The following is a 17,112-nucleotide window of genomic DNA, read 5'->3' as shown; positions in this document are numbered from 1 at the left end:
AGAATGTATGGATTCATCACATTAATCCATCAAAGAAGAAAAATGAATCGACTAACAGAATTCAAATTTCTTTCTTCCTACAATAATCCTGTTAAATTGGAGAGAGACAGAGGTTTCATGTGAAAAATAATAAATTAGGAGTCTACAATGGTCAAATGATGAATGCATTTTGATTAAAGTAGGATGACGCAAGAATGCCTGGTGTTCCAACTCAATATATTCTTAAATTCTGGAAGTTCTAGCTGAAGTGTGTCATACTCTGAGCCTGGGTTGAACCTGACCATCAGATATTCTATATTTGACTTGGTTGTTGTTTAAAACATTTGATTTCATTATCAACATTTAAAAGGCTTATAGATTTCACCTTTTAAAAAACACCTGATCTTTGGTATATCTTTAAAAATATCTGACCAACTATCAACATGAGGCCTATTTCTCAAATGGCAGAGAATGGCTGAAGCTGAGTAAGAACTTCTCCCTTCAGACAAGACTTGGGCTCTGCCATTTGCCAGAGGCCTCACTGGGCCCAATTCACTCATTTATGTTACTTCCCTGAGTCCCATGGACGTCTGAATTCCTGAATCCTTGCAGAAGGCAAAAACTAGAAAAAAGGGTATAAACATTGAAAAGGAGACAAATCTATCATTTTAGGGGAATGAAATGATGAGCTACCAGCAATAGCCAAAAGAATCAATGAAAAACCCTTAAAATGAATGACAGTTCAATAAGATGGCCAGTTACCAAGTTAATAAACATTTATATGGCAGGGACTTCCCTGATGGTCCAGTAGTTAAGACTGTGTGCCTAATTCAGGGGGTCGGGGTTTGACCCCTGTGGCAGAGCCTGGTGGGCTGCAGTCCATGGGGTCACTAAGAGTCAGACATGGCTGAGCAACTTCACTTTCACTTTTCACTTTCATGCATTGGAGAAGGAAATGGCAGCCCACTCCAGTACTCTTGCTTGGAGAATCCCAGGGATGGGGGAGCCTGGTTGGCTTCCATCTATGGGGTCGCACAGAGTCGGACACAACTGAAGTGACTTAGCAGCAGCAGCATCAGCAGCAGCAGCAGGGAACTAGATCCCACATGCCACAACTAAGAGCCTACTTGCAGCAAAAAAAAAAAAAAAGATTCTGTGTGCCACAACTAAAGCTCCTGCACTCAGTAACAAAGATCCCACATGCCACAACTAAGACCTGGAGCAGTAAAATAAGAAAACTCATCTAGGGGCTGGGGGTGGAAAGAGAGTTTAGTTACCATTTGCAAGAACAACAAATACCTTTGAGCTCACTTGGCAAGAGATGTGCAACATTTATATGAGTCAAACTATGAGATGCTACTGAAGAACATAAAAAGTGATTTCAACACAAGAGAAGTAAAGCACACCATTTTCCTAAAATTGTTGTAAGGATGTCCATTATTACCAAAAGAACATGAATGTACCACAACTCCAATGAAAAATCTAAACATAACTCTTTCGGGGAAACTTGACCAAGAGAGTCTTAAATGTTCATCTGGAAGAATAAATGTTTGAGGATAGCCAGCTAGCCAATAAAAATGTCAGAGTCTAATAATAGGGAAGCATCTGTTCAACAAATAATTAAAATTTATTATAAAATGATTAAACTTATATGATTATAGGAACAATCAACAGAAAGAGAATTAAAAGCATAGAAACATACCCAAATGTACACATAAACACAGTATAAGTAAGTCCTACTTCACATCAGCAGGTAAAGAAAACATCTTTTGCAGAGCGGTCATATGACCCAGCACCCCCAATCCTGGGCATATACCCAGACAAAACTATAATTTGAAAAGACATACACACACACCTTATGTTTATAGCAGCACTATTCACAACAGTCCAGACATGGAAACAATGTCGACAGATGAATGGATAAAGAAGATGAGGAACATATTCACGCAACGGAATATTACTCAGCCATAACAAGAATGAAATACCACCATCTGCAGCCACATGGATGGGCCTAGAGGTTATCATACTAAATGAAGGCAGAAAGAGAAAGACTAATATTGTATGATGTCACTTATACGTGAAATCTAACATATGACGCAAATGCACTTATTTACAAAACAGAAACAGACTCACAGATCAGAGAACAAACTTCTGGTTACTGGGTGGAAGGATGGGAGGAAGGGATAGTTCGGGAGTTTGGAATGGACGGGCACACACTGCTCTATTTAAAACAAATAATGTAATTCTTACAAGTATATAAGAGAAAGAAAATTGGGTCAAAAAAGGGGAGATGACATCAATAGGCAGTTCATACAAAGTGCTGGGTGGAGTGGGGCGCGCGAGAGAAAAACACATGGCCAAGGAGAACAGATGAAAAAATTTACTCTCAATAGTAATTGAAGAAATACAAATTCAAATAGTGACATGACATTGAGCTTGGTATACTGTTAATAAAAGTCACAACAATGCTATTCTTAGAGAGCCTGTGGGAGGCTGGGTTCTCGTATCCTGCTGATACGAACATAAATTGACAAAACCTTTCTGGAGAGCTGGATATGTCAAAAAGTAAAAACACGTTCTTACCCTTTGATTAGGAATTCCCATGTGTCAGGATTTTTCCTGAGAACATGATCATGGATGTGCACAAAAGCCTAGTGTAAAAGAGATGCGTGTCACCATTCCTTCTACTGAGGATAAGTGGAAATGGAAGGGTCAACAACACAGAGCTGGTTTGAAAAAGGCCAGGCCTGATATGAGTGTGTGAGAGCAACTCGGATTGGTCAGCATCTCTCATGCACATTTGATGACTATTGTAGATTCCACCCACACAAGGAAATACTCTGTGCCACTGAAATAACGCAGAAGAACATTCATCATATAGAAAAACTGTGTACAATAGCATCTCTGGGAAGAGTCCACTTTAAATGAAATATATAGGTAAATAGAGACAAGGAAGCAACCTAGGATACAGGTCAAAATGCCAGAAAAGATATCTCTGGCTAGTAAAATTAGATATAGTTTTTTTGCCTACTCTTATTATTATGTTTTCTGGGCTTTCCTGGTGGCTCAGAGAGTAAAGAATCTGCCTGTAATGCCAGAGACCATCAAAGTACTGTTTACAATATCAAGAATCTTTGACCAACTCAAATGACTGGTAATGAGAGGGTGGCTGGATAAACTATGGGATGCTCATACAATAAAATATTATAGAGGAGCCAAAACAAAGGAAAGAACAGCAACATGCAATAATAAGTGAATCTTAACAGCACAGTTCCTAAAAAATTACATATAGCATGATGTCTTTTCTATAAAATTAGGAATATACATACACATAAATAGACACATACACTTTTCTGAATGCATATAACGTATATTTAAAACAGCGAGACTAGATAAAAAGAAGGGCATACTGAACACACACTTCAGGACGAGGGTCCACTTTGGCTTGGGAGAAGCAGGTAAATAGAGTGGGGGTAGACCTACATGGTTAGATGCAGGTTATAATCTTACTGTCAAGGTTCTAGCTTTTTTGGTTAAAAGAAAAGTTTTGTTTTGTTTTTAAAAACCCAGCTCTCCCACTGCAGGAGGCACAGTTTCGATCCTTGGTCCGGGAACTAAAATCCCACATGCCACATGGTGTGGCCAAAAAAATCAAATCAAATCAAATGATGGCGCATTTACGAAAAAAGTAATTAAAGCATGGATCGATAGTGATGCATTTCATGAACCGAGGACTATTAATGAATTATGCACTTCTGTGCATCAGGCATCCAATAAGAAAGAAAAACCTATGTTAAATGAAAGTTAGAATATGATAAAGGAAACACAATTATTAACTAGAGGAAACATAGGGAGCTGGAGTCGGGACAACGGATTGAAGATTCGGTCTGAAGGCATACATCAAAAGTTTGAAGCGCCTACTACAAACGATATGCAGAGGTATCATCTAAAACTGCACTAAGGAGTAAGATAAACAGACCTACCTGGGGCTTGTCTTTGTTTTTATAAAAGTTCTCTTCCATTTCAAAAGCATCCTCTGATACCACTCAGTGAAACCAGGGAATAGCCCGAAGACCCTCAGCAACTGAAGACATTGGTTCCTTGGCTTTTTTCAAGACAGCTAAGCTCTCAGGGTCAGCTGGAGAGACTCGTCTCACGCTATCTTATTCCTACAAGGCATTAAATGTGAAATAAGGCCTTGCTGGGCAGTTTGCCACAAAGTCTACTGTTACAGCCCTGGTAACCTAGGCTCATGGCATCTCAGAACTCTGCAATGCATATCAAAGTGCTTGGAAGGTTTGGTCATTTCCAGCAACGAGTATGTGTGTATATATGTACATGTGTGTTTAATCTAAGTAATACTCTACCGTCATTCCATTATTACAAATACAAAAGCTGGCTCTGCTTTTAAGATTCTTTTAAGATCTGAAAAAAAAAAAAATCCCCAACAACCTGTAACTCCAGCCTCTGGGCCGTATTCTTCTTACTGTCTGTCACGTAGTAGGGGCTTCCTGAGTGTTTTATTGAGTTCACTGGCACTGTTTTCCAAAGAATGATGTTGAAGACCTTGGCTTTCAAGAGTAAACACTTGTTCAGTGAGTCATCCTTTCTACAGATCCTGTTTATACAGGCACACCTTGTTTTACTGTGCTTCACAGATACTGCATTTTTTTTTTTACATATTCAAAGTCTGTGGCAACCCTGTGTCAATCATGTCTATTGGCATTTTCCCAACAGCATCTGCTCACTTCATGCCTTGGTGTCACAGTTTGGTAATTCTGGCAATATTTCTAGATCTTTCATTATAATATTTGTTATGGTGATCTGTGATCCACGATCCTTGATGTTACTGCCATGACTTATAGAAGGCTCAGGTGATGGTGAGCATATTTCAGCAATAAAGCATTCTTTAATTAAAGTACATATATCATTTTTTAGACATGATGCTATTGCACACTTAACAGACCACAGTACAGTATAAACATAACCTTTATATGTGCTAGGAAACCCCCAAATTCATGTGACTTGCTTTATTATGATACTTGCTTTATTGAGGTGGTCTGGAACCAAACCTATGGTATTTTGAAGGCATGTCTATATAGCAAGAAGCAATCTAAAAAGGATGAATATATTTATGGGGGAGGTATGTCAGAAGGATAGTTGAAATTTGGGACTGTCTTTGGATGTTAAGGACACACTGCTGTTGTACGTAAGGTCAGCCACCCTGACAAGGACACACCTTTAGAGTATGTTCAGAAGCCAGGGAGTCAGAAAATAACACACACACACACACATATTCAGTGACAGAGAGATGAAGAGATTAAGACAAAGCCCGCCTACATTAATGACCCTCTTGTACAGATGACAGTCAAATTTTCCAAATCATTTTGTTTTGTCCCTCGAATTCGGTCACCAAAAGACAGCAGAAGACAGATGGAACAACGAAAGAAGTAATTAAAACCTTACCCGAAAGGTTATCAGCCAGAAGCAGGAATTATCGAGAGAATCTCTCTAGGAGAAGGATGGAAAAGTCACTTTTCCTGTTCACCATGGGTGTGTTATCCGAAAGGAGAAAAATATCACATACTTTTCAGAAGAAGCTCATGGGCCAGCCCACGCAGAAACTCATATTCATATTTTCCCAATTGAGGTCGATCACATCTAAAAACATCTGGACCGCCCCTCCCTTCACTGTGGCTGGTTCTTGATTAGCCCCACCTGCCAAGCCACTGGGTTCTTTTTTGCCATCTAAGCACATGTGTTCATTTTCCCCTAAATTAACTTGCTCGTGGGTTTGCTGGGGTCCAAGTGCTAAGTCATTTCACGTGTGCGGCACCGCCCATCAGCGTAGCACAACTGGGTGCAGTTATGCTGTTGGCTTGACCTGACTTGTATTCGCTGAAATGGAAAGGCACCCGGGGCATAAACAGATGTCTCTAGTCTCAAGGCTGCTAGGGAGCGGTTGGAGGCAGGCACAGGGAAGGGCCTTCCTTTTGTCTTTGCTCCCCAGCATCTACCCCTCTCCAAATTTGTTGCCGGTCTGTGCTTTACCTATTCCTGCAGTCATGTGTCAGTAAAAAAAAAAGAAAAGAAAGAAAAAAGCTCACCTACCAAATACACTCTAGGAGTGTGGGATCAGCACACCGTGTTAGGCGCCACTTCATCTGTGTTTGCACCCAAATACAAAGCAACAGGGGCTTCCTTCCCTGGAGGCTCAGATGGCAAAGAATCTGCAGTGCTGGAGACCTGGGTTTGATCCCTGGGTCAGAAGATCCCCAGGAGAAGGGAATGGCAACCCACTCTAGTACTCTTGTCTGGAGACATTCATTCCATGGACCGAGGAGCCTGGTGAGCTATAGTCCATGGAGTCACAAAGAGTCGGACATGACTGAGCGACTCACACTTTTCACAAAGCCACAGATGGGTATGCATGAGACAAGTGAGGGTGGATAACAAGAGCTTCAGAATAAATCACCATAAAAATGGGTTGGCCAGGTTTTTTTTTTTTAATTCCACCGAAGTGTTAACTGTGTTTATTTCTTAAAAAAAAATTTTTTTTGTGGTATAATTTACATACAATAAACATCACATACTTAAACTGTATTTCCTGAATGATAACTGGCAACGTGTATGTTGTGACATCATCCCTGTAAGAGTTTGGACACTTCCATCAACTCCAAATGAGTTTCCATGTGTGTATGGCCAGTTTTCCAGTTTGGTAGCCTTTTTGGTTTTGAGGGAATGGGAGCTCACCTAGGAGTCCAGGGGTCACTGATAATGTTGAAGAAATCAACAGCAACCTCACCTCGTTCCCGACACCCCTACCCCCGCTCCCGCCTCCGCCCCAAATCCACTGCTTCCGCAGGAAAAACAATCCCTCTGACCAACAAAAGACTTGGGACTTCCAGCATGACTCACCCTCAGTCCTGGGGCGCATACTCGGTTTCTGATAAGAGGCAGTCAATCTGTCCTCCGTTTGTTTATAATGAGTCATGCTGGAAATCAGGCAGCTCCTTTTTTTCTCCCCTCCCATGTCAGGGTTGGGCAAGAATTAGAGGCAGAAACACCACCATTCAAGTGCAGGCATCCTTAAAGCGTCCGGTGACTCAATGGGGCCCCCTACCGGTGGAGACAGGGAGGACCACGTCGTCATGGAGCGAAGGTCTGCCTTTCTCACACTTGAAGGCCAGATCTTACCGACTTGCAGGTTGATAAGAGAAGTGGGAAAACGCAACCGAGTTTTCTGTGCATCCTGCCCACTACCCCCAACTATCAGTGGCAGAGTGGAGCGTGAGTCACAACTTGCAGCCGGTGTATACACTGGAGCGATTAGCCACATAATTGCTTCAGTGATGAACCTTCCCCCAGCTGCAACCCGCCTCCCCCTCGGAGAACTCTGCCAACAGTCTCAGGGGCAGGAATACTGAAGGCCGAGGTTTACAAAGCGGGAGATGTGATTCTTTTAGCTAGTGCCCTCTTGGCCTCGATGTAAAATTCCTGCACACGAATCTGAGGGGAGCAGGGGAGAGGTTTCAACTAGAATTGATGTCATGATCAAGCCAACGTAAAATAGATTGATCTGCTGCTTCAAGGTATTGAGGCAAAGCGCTCTGTTTGGAGAACAAATCACCATAGCAACGCAGCCGCCCCAGTTACAGTAGGCGCGCAGGACGACCAAAATAAAAATCCTTACCAAGTCTCAGGATTGGCTCATGAGAGCTGCTCAACAGGCTTTCAGTTTCCAGACAGCATGAGCCAGCATGTATTTTGGTTTCCTAAATTGCTGAAAAGGACGCTTTAAATAATAATAGAGCTATCCAGCCAGGTTACAAACAGAGGGGTTCTGGGCTGTCCCCCCTTTCAGCTTAAAACACAAGCAGACCTCAGTGCCAAGCAGCAGCATTTGTCGTTGAAACAGACTTTGGAAAAGGGCTCATTGTTACTTATTGTGGCTTGCCAGTTTCGTTCCAAGTAGGGGGTACATGGTACTCTAAACGCTGATTTTTAAGAAGAGCCAAATCTGTATGAAAACAGGTTTTCTGTAGGTGTGAAAGGAAGAAAAGCAAAACCACTCTTTCTTTCCTCCACCCCCAGGATCCCAAGCACTGGGCTTGGATTCCATTAATTATCTGCCCTCTCTCCAGCATCTGCCTTCTCTCACTTGGCTTTGTTCCTTCTGATCACCAACAGACAAAATTGCCTTGGCCATGGTACTTGCCCATTCTCCTCTTCATCCACACTGTCCAGGCTTCCTTTGGCCTCTCAGTCTGGTGTGCGTCCGGAGCTCCCTGCGACCACCGTCCGGGATGCCCAGTGTTCTCTGCCTGCTGCACACCCAGGCAATAAGCATTCCTACTGTTCCACTCCTAATCCTGTGGGCCATTCCCTTGAAATTCTCTCCTGCCTTTGATTCTGGTTGCTGCATGATTCAGAATCTTCTTTTTATAGTCTGTCTCTTCTATTGTCTCACCTCCTAAATTTAGGCACTTTTTAAGCCCTGTTTCATACTTGCTTTAACCATTTATCTGATGTCTTCAATTCTCATTTCTAAGCAGATATCTACTACATTTTCAGCTGAGACTGTTTGCCTATAGATTATATCAAAGCCAGCCCTATCAAAACTGAATTTAATCTTCCCAACACAATCAGATCCTTCTCCAGGCTCTGTTAACAGCGTCATCACTCCCTAAGGCTTAAAGGTTAGGTGTTATTTAGACTCTTCCTAGGCAGATATTTTCTTTGCCACATTCCATTGACTGTCCATTGATGCTTCTTCCATTTGTGTCCTTTTTCCATTTCCAAAGCTATTTGAGTTCTGGTCATCATCACCAGAACTGTTGCTGAAATTGCTACAACTTCTGAAATGGTGTTTTCACATCCAGCCCTTCTTCAAGACAGCAAATTATGGTAGAAAGAAAGGAGGCTTTGGAGTTGGACTTCCATCTCTGCCATTTACTTTCATTGTGACTTTACTTTCATAATCCCTGACTCTTAAGTCTCTTTACCTGTAAGACAGGTATAAATCCGTAATTTGAGGTGTGAGGATTTAATGGGGGTAACGTATGTGAAGGACAGAGAAGCCTGGTGTGCTGCAGCCCGTGGAGTTAGAGAGTCAGACACGACTCAGTGGCTGAACGACATATGTAGAATGTCTGGCGCACTTTAAACGCTCAATTGATGTTAGTTCCTTTCCATTTCAAACTCACTACCAGACCTAAGCCTTAAAACAGACTTCCTAGTCAGGCCCTTCTCTTACTCAAACATACGTTTTTCTACCAAAATAAGGACAAACTCCTTGAGCCCAGCATTTGAGAGACTTGCATATGGCCCCGTGTCTTGCTCCAACTCTGCTGTTCACTCTTTCTTTAATCACCGTCTGCTCCTTTGCTGCTGCTCTGGACTTGGACTGAAGTGCATTGTCTGCATCTCTGTCTGACGAAACTCTAGCTGTTCTTTACGACTCATCTCAAATTCTGTCTATCTGAGGCCATCCATGCTCCCTACCATGGGATATGACATCTTTCTCTGGCCCCCGGAACACTTATCCCTCTCTAGCGGCATTTTTATTATTCTGCTTGGCTCATGTTCTTTGTTTGAATTCTCTCTACTGCACGACGAATGTCCTTGATGGCACAGACTGTTACTGCACCGAGCCCAGAGTCCTCCGCCTTATGCAATAAACGCCTTATGCAATAAACGCCTTATGCCAAAATCAAACCTGCCTGGTTACGCTTCCCTTTGTCTACTGAGCTTTCTTCTTCCTGAAGTTTCTGTTGGGTGTCACCTTTCCCAGAAACAAAGTTGCACAGGGAAGCAAATCGCTAACTCAGTGAAAGGCATTCTCTCGGACACCAAAGTTCTGGAGCTCATCATTACGGGAAAAGTGTCCCTGAATATCCTCCCAAATAATCCACGTCACCATTTCATCAGGCCCAGTTGATTTACTGTTTTCATACATCCCAGGGAATTCCCTTGTTTGAAATCACAACTTGGTTTTGTTTACTTGTCTCTCAGGCCCTCAGGGAGCACTGTTCTTTCGATGTAGAAAAAAGTTCTTCATGCAAATAGATCCTTGGGAATGTCTGAAATTTTTTTCCTCATTCATTAATCAGCCTTTTTAACAATGATAATACAACACAGAAAAGGAACTCAGATTAAAGATTCAGTTGAGTGTTTGTAAACAATGAAAAACATAGGTCTACTGAGCCAGCATCTTAACATGTATCTATGGTTCTTAAATATTTAATCGATTCAGTTTTAATATTAATGTCCTAGTTCTAAAGTTCAGCTCTTAAATACATGTACATATATTATGTATGTGTGTGCACGTTGTTCGTGCTGTTGATTCAGTTGTGTCTCTTTGCAATCCCACGGACCTTAGGCCGCCAGGCTCCTTTGTCCATGGGATTTCTCAGGCAAGAATACTAGAGTGGCTTGCCATTTCCTCCTCCAGGGGATCTTCCCCACCCAGATAGAACCTGTATCTCCTGCATTGAACATGGATTCTTTACTACTGAGCTGCCAGGGAAGCCATATTGTATGTGTGTGTGTGTATATATATCTACATATCTTTTTTCCTCATTCATTTAATTAGTCTCTTTAACACTGATAATACAACGTAGAAAAGGAATTCAGATTATTCAGTTGAGCTTTCATAAAATGAGAAACAGAGGTCCACTAGGAGGTTTAATTTATACTTTCTAGTTTACAAAGTTTCATTTTAGGATGAATGAGGCTGGAAATACGGTTTCATCATTATATGGGAGCTCCTGTTGGCAACATCATTTGCAAAGTACAATTTTCAAAAGGTTAAATACATGGGCTCTCATACAAACAGAAAAACAACAGAAGTCAAAGTTTTTTTTTAAAATTCAATCCCATTAATGAGGAAACCAGTTAGATATTGACTGAGTTAAGAGAAAATTGAAGGACCTGGAGATTTGTAGCTGGTCAAAGGAACGTAGAAATAAATTTACTAACAAATGCAAAATAGGTTAATGTCCCACCAGACAATAACCTTTGTGATGTTACTGGACAAGACTTATCTGTAGAGCTGTCAGCTTTCTGCAAGTTAACCTCTATTCTTTATAAGCACGCAAAATAGTTTTCCTAAGCAGTCAGCAAAAGGTTCACAACTCTAGAAAATCAGATAATCCCTGGGCAGCAGAGGTCACTAGACAATACCCAGGTCTGCAGAGAAGAGGTGCTCAGTATTCTCGTTGACCTGTTTCCAATTCGCGTATTTGCTCTGCACACTCTTCTCTGAGAGGCATGGAAACAAACCAATCTGCTTTCTCTCTATTTGTTGTTAGATTCAGGAAAGGAGACACAAAACATAGTAACATAGTTTCCCACTCTCCACTGGGCCCTCCTTTGCCCTCAAGCTTTTCATTATGAACTCTGGAGTCCAACTGCTTGAGTTGAAATCATGGTCCCACCATTTATCGGATGACTTTGGGAAAAATTACTTAACCTCTCTGTGCCTCAGTTCTGTCACTGTAAAAGAAAATTTTAAGTATCTGTAACTTTATGGCTTTGCCATGAGTTAAAAGAGATAGAGCACAACTGCTAATAAATCTGAATTATATTACTACTAAGGGTTTGATGCCTGGGTTGGGTTACAGCGCATGGGGTCGCAAAGATTGGACGTGACTGAGCAACTTAACACTTTCACTTTACCAGGGTTCATTATTCTACCAAAGTATTAATTGGGACACAAACATTTTGAAAATAAATTGACACTAAAACATTATAGAGGGTTTAGGTTCTACATTTTAAGGCAGAAGCAAAATAACCGTTAGTCTCTCAGTCATGTCCAACTCTTTGCAACCCTATGGACTGAAGCCCGCCAGGCTCCTCTGTCCATGGGATTTTTCCAGGCAAGAATACTAGAGTGGGTGGCCATTCCCTTCTCTAGGGGGTCTTTTCCACCCAGAGATCAAACCTGGGTCTCCTGCATTGGCAGGTAGATTATTTACCATCTGAGCCACCATGGAAGCTCAAAATAATTAAATCATCCAAATGAGCAAATTAGTAAACTAATAACTTATTTAAGAGGTTACAATAAATTCTTGTTTCAAAAGAATAATTTACTTCTTTCAGCTTTGATGTTAAAGGGACAAAAATGTATGAGTCACGGGTGGCAAGAATTAATCTCTGTTGAGTTGAGGTGTCTTAGGCACTGTGCTTACAACACATTCATTGAATTGTCAACAAACGAGTATTTTCAGAAGGATCATTTTTTCCTCCTCCTAAGGACACATGCTACAAAATGAAAAGCAGCAAAGGAAAATAACCAGAAGAAAAATACACTGGAGCCTTAGAAAGTGGGCTAACCAAGCAAGTCACATGCCAAAGCAGTGGTTCAAAGCGCATTTCAGCTTTAATCACTTACTCTGTATGAAAAACTAATGAAATATTCTCTATAATTTTAAATTAAATGTACCAACACATTGGTAACTATCATGTACTGGGAATGTATTCCTTTCCGTCACTCCACTTGGTTACTTTTATTTTGCCCACAGAATGTTGAGGAAAATACTGAATAAATACACATTAAAACATACACAAACAACTCTGTCACAAATTGATATAAATGGTTAGGCATACCTCCCATCCCAATTTTGGCTTATATAACCTTGAATCAAAAAAAAAAAACCCAAAACAAACACACACTGGTGTAGGCCACTAAAAACCTATGGATAAAGATGGCAGATTAAGTACTGAAGCTCAGAATCAGACAGGAAATAGCTATAAACCAAAATAGAAAGCAAAATAATGAAGAAAAGTGACAACTCATGTTGAAGTCTGGGTAAATTTTAATAGGCTCAAGACTGAGAAAAGAATTTTCCTAAAATGTTGGTTCTTAAGGGGACATTCCTAGGTTCAACTGAACACAAAAGAGAAGGGAATTTCCCTAAAGAAGTTTTCTGAGCCAGAAGAAAATCAAATTATGCTTGAAAAACAAAAGCAAAGACTAATAATGCCTGTCTCCCCTCCCCCCCCCAACCCCATTCACTTCAGTGTAGGTTTTCCTGCTGGAGGCCATTTATTAACTCCATACTCTGTTTTCTCAACATGACCAAACCTAGTCTTAACCTTCTGCGTCTCAGAGGGTTCATAAATGAGATAATTATTTTCAGTCCTCTCATGAGCTGGGAAACTACAATCTGGATGTACCCAAACATACGCAGACATAGATATACTAAGCCTCAGATTAAAGAAACAGTAACTGATTGCCAAAAGGATATTATTTATGGCCACTATTAAAAATGATTTCTTATATATAATTTTTAGAAAGTATCGAGAGGCACTGTGATTTAAACAAAACTGAAAACCATTTCTCACAATATTTCATGTACTGAAAGTTTTGTGCAAAAAACTTGTAAACTAGAATAATGCTGGTCTTGAGTTCTTAAAAAAAGGTTTTAAAAAAGCTAAGCATAAGTTCATAATTGGATATTTGTGATTTTGGAAAAAAAAGGGCAAAGCTAATAAAATGCTGCTAGAAAACAAAGTGATAAAGATTTTTCAACTGCATGCATTTCTAGTTCTTTGCCAGATTCTTAGGCTACAAAAATTTGTAAAAGAAGTTGATGTAAAGTAAATACGTGATGGTTATATTGAAGGGTTTTCAGAACTGGAGACACTAAGATATATTTATTTAGTTGGAAGAGGAAGTGGCAATAAGAGCGTTTCAATTATAATGACCATTTTAGAGTTCATGAGAAACTATCATTCATAATTTGAACACATCGGAGCCGGTGCCCCCTCTTAAGATGTCCAGTAGGTATATGCATTGTGCATGCTAAATCGCTGCAGTTACATCCAACTCTGTGCAACCCTACGGACAGCAGCTCGCCAGGCTCCTCTTTCCACGGGATTCTCCAGTCAAGAATACTGGAATGGGATGCCATACCCTCCTCCTAGTAGGTACAACATCAAGTAAGTCTTTGGGAGCCAGAGGATGTCGGCTCTGTAAATACAACCAACTAAATACAACCATCTTCTATGTTGTAGCAGGTAACGAGGACTATTTTAAAACAGTAGCTTTAAGAGAGCTTATTTTTGAAAACTTGGAGTGAAACCCTTCTCAAAAAATGTGCTGTTAGGGTTTTCCTTTTATGTAATGAAAGAACAATAAAAGGCAGGTGGAATTATACTTGGGGTAAAAAATAGAAATTACATTTCTCAAGCAGAAGTGCTAGGATGGAGTGAAGAAAAATGATGATAACCATCCCTATCTGAGGTGGTATCTATTTTAATGTACTTAAAATGCATGACTATGACTGAGTGCTTAAAGAAAGAAATGCAGAGGAAAGTGAGAGTTAACATATGTGCCTGACATTTTGTTTTCTATTCTCAAGGGTGTATTTTTAACCCTGGGACAGAGTATCCCAAATCTTTATTCTACCATAAACTAATCTCTGTTTCTTGTCCTCTTCTCTCTTCTCCAAGTCACTCTACAGAGTCTGATGGTAACAATTCGGTACCCCTTCATTCATTCTTGTGGTACCCTCGCAAAGAGTTCAAAATCCACACACTTTAACTTATGTCAACATACCAAGAAACCAAGATGTCAAGGCAACAGATTCGTCTGAGCGATGGCACCTGAAAGACTGTGGTAAAGATGAAGACCATTTCATGCCCCACAGTCCCCTGTCTACTCCGAGTTCAGACACTGTGACAAACAAACACACAGCTGATGCTGACAGAACATGACGCTATGTGATGCGGCCAGTGAACTTATGCTCTTGAACAGCAGCTCTTGAGGTAGAAGATCGACTCCTCACTAAGTATGTGAATAATATCTAAGTTAATAATGGTTCAATATCAAAGTTTAAAAACTGCACAAAGATGCTGTGAAAGTCCTGTATGTATACTTCTGTAAGAAGCTAAGTAAAGTCAATCACAAGAAGGTTTGGAATGAGATTGTTTTCCTCATGGATTTTTAAAATATCTATTTCTTTAAGATTTTTATATACTCTATGCATTGATCTTCCATTTCCTTGCAACACTTGTAGTTCAAATCAAGGAAGGAAAATTGAATCTTAAAAACTGTGGGTCCCTCCTTTGCTTGCATCCAGTCCTCACATAGAGACGCAGGAGGCCAGTCTGGCCCAGGAAAGTGGGGGGCAGGGGTCTGGGAGAGGACCTGTGCTGGGGGGGGTCCCAGGCAGGTGAGGAGACACTGGGAAGGAGGGCATCTAACAGACTCCTGGAGTAGCCATTTGGTCTTAGAGATCGCTGGACTCAGGAGGTTAAAGATCTTTAGAAACAGAATTAAAAAAAAAAAAAAGAAACAGAATTTTTAGGGCTCCTTCTAGACAATCCAGTTCTATAAATAGGTAATTCATTCTATGTTTTAAAAATACTGGTTTTGAACAAACCAGGTATGGTTATGGTACATGCTACGTCTTCAGGCGGTCAGAACACCAACTGGCCTGTTCTAGAGGTGGTGGTCTTTCTTCGATTAGCAGTAGCAAGTCCCGTGAGCTTATCCTCGAGGCGGGCAGCTAGGAGAAGCACGCAGCTGAGGAGAGCGTGGAGAGCACTGGTGAGGAGGGGCAGAGATGCTCCCTTCTCAGAGTCCCAGAGGTCCCTCTCAGACAGAGGGTAAGAATGCAACTGTGCATTTTATTAGTCTCGAGAGGAAACTGAAGTTTCTGCTTGTTTCATAAACAGCCTTCTATCAACGCCTGCAGACACCTTCCCTGATCCTGACAACACCTCATGTAAAGATGGAAAGTACTAGACCTGGCACGGATGGTGCAGAGTGAAAATGATGCCTAAACACAAAGCTCAGAGCCCAGCCTTGGCCTCTGGTCCCCTGACCCAGGAAACAGCACGACTGTTCAAAGATTGAAGAGAATGAGCTTTGCTGTTTGGTCGCTGAGTCGTGTCTGACTCTTTTGTGACCCCATGGACTGTAGCTCACCAGGCTCCTCTGTCCATGGGATTTCCCGGGCATGAATACTGGAGTGGAGTGCCATTTCCTTCTCCAGGGAATCTTCCCAACCCGGGGATGGAACCTGCGTCCCCTGCACTGACAGGCAGGTTCTTTACCACTGACCCCCTGGGAATCCCAAGAGAATGAGCTACTGGGCTAATAATAAAGATCTGTGAGGGCAGGCCAAGAGCAGCTCAGAAGCACAGTCAGGGGGTAAGAAAACAGGCAGCACTGCTCATTTTTTCATCTTCCCTCTGGACAGGACCTCTGCATAGGAAGTGTGAATGAAGTCATAGAGCTGCCGCGCACTGGCCGTGTTCCCCAGCATGCTCGCCAGCTTGTCGAAGGACAGGCTTGCTAATTCCGCGATGTTCTTGACGTGGTTCATCAGCGAGTGGCAGTTCTTGGCGTTTATCCCTGGCATTTTTAACAAGAAGTCCTGGGGACCTGGGTTATACTTCTCTGCCTCGGGGAGAGTCTCGGAATCGGCGGTCACAGCCATGGCGGTGGTGGCGTCTGGCTGCGGCTTGTTCTGCTTCAGCTCCTCAAACAGCTCGGCGGTGGCGTGCGGGGAGGGGCTCCACAGGATCCGGAGCCGGGGGAAGTGCAGCGTGAGGAGGGTGAGCTTGGAGCTGACATCATTGCCGGAGATCTCCTGATAGAAGGCGCCGCGGGACATGAGAGAGAAAGGCTTAGTGGGGTCGAACTCGATCAGAAGCACCGGCCGCTTGTAGTAGCGGGACATGGAGATGCACTGGCTGTAGAGGCGGCCGTTGTTCAAAGAGCCAATCAGATCACTGATGCTCTTGCGCTCCACGCACATTTCCGGAGTCAGGATGTAGTCTCCGACCTCCAGAGTCACTGGCTCAATGTCGATGCCCCGGCGGTGGATCAGGGAGGGGAGCTCACTTCGAAACTCCCGCATGTCCACGACGATGCTCTGCTGGGTACTGTTCTGCTCTTGGCCGCCTGGGAAGAAAAAGAAGCATTTTAAGAAATGTTGCTGAGGAGTAACTCTCAAAGATGGACGATCACAATTAAAGTCAGATGTCTGTGTTCCTGCTATTAATCTCCCACGCCTGGTTACACAATATTACGTTATTCCACATTTTCCCGTATTTTCAAAAAGGTTTATTTACGGTTGAAGGCAATTTCCCTTAAACTAAATAGAGCTACTAGGAAAT

General features: G+C 41.9%; 1 protein-coding gene across 2 annotated transcripts in view; it reads right to left on the bottom strand.

Moving 5' to 3' along the window:
• Positions 1-12,342: 12,342 nt before the first annotated feature.
• ERCC4 (ERCC excision repair 4, endonuclease catalytic subunit) overlaps positions 12,343-17,112 on the bottom strand; it is a 41,393-nt gene continuing 36,623 nt past the window's right edge. For both annotated transcript variants that reach the window (XM_069570164.1, XM_069570165.1), the window contains one exon: positions 12,343-16,897. In XM_069570164.1, coding sequence (XP_069426265.1) covers positions 16,164-16,897 — 734 coding nt within the window. In that variant the 3' untranslated portion in view covers positions 12,343-16,163. The remainder of the gene's footprint in view (positions 16,898-17,112) is intronic.

The sequence above is a fragment of the Ovis canadensis genome, chromosome 24 (assembly GCF_042477335.2).
Source record: "Ovis canadensis isolate MfBH-ARS-UI-01 breed Bighorn chromosome 24, ARS-UI_OviCan_v2, whole genome shotgun sequence".
NCBI lineage: Eukaryota > Metazoa > Chordata > Mammalia > Artiodactyla > Bovidae > Ovis > Ovis canadensis.
The sequence above is the reverse complement of the archived record's forward strand: the minus strand, read 5'-3'. Positions and strand labels throughout refer to the sequence as shown.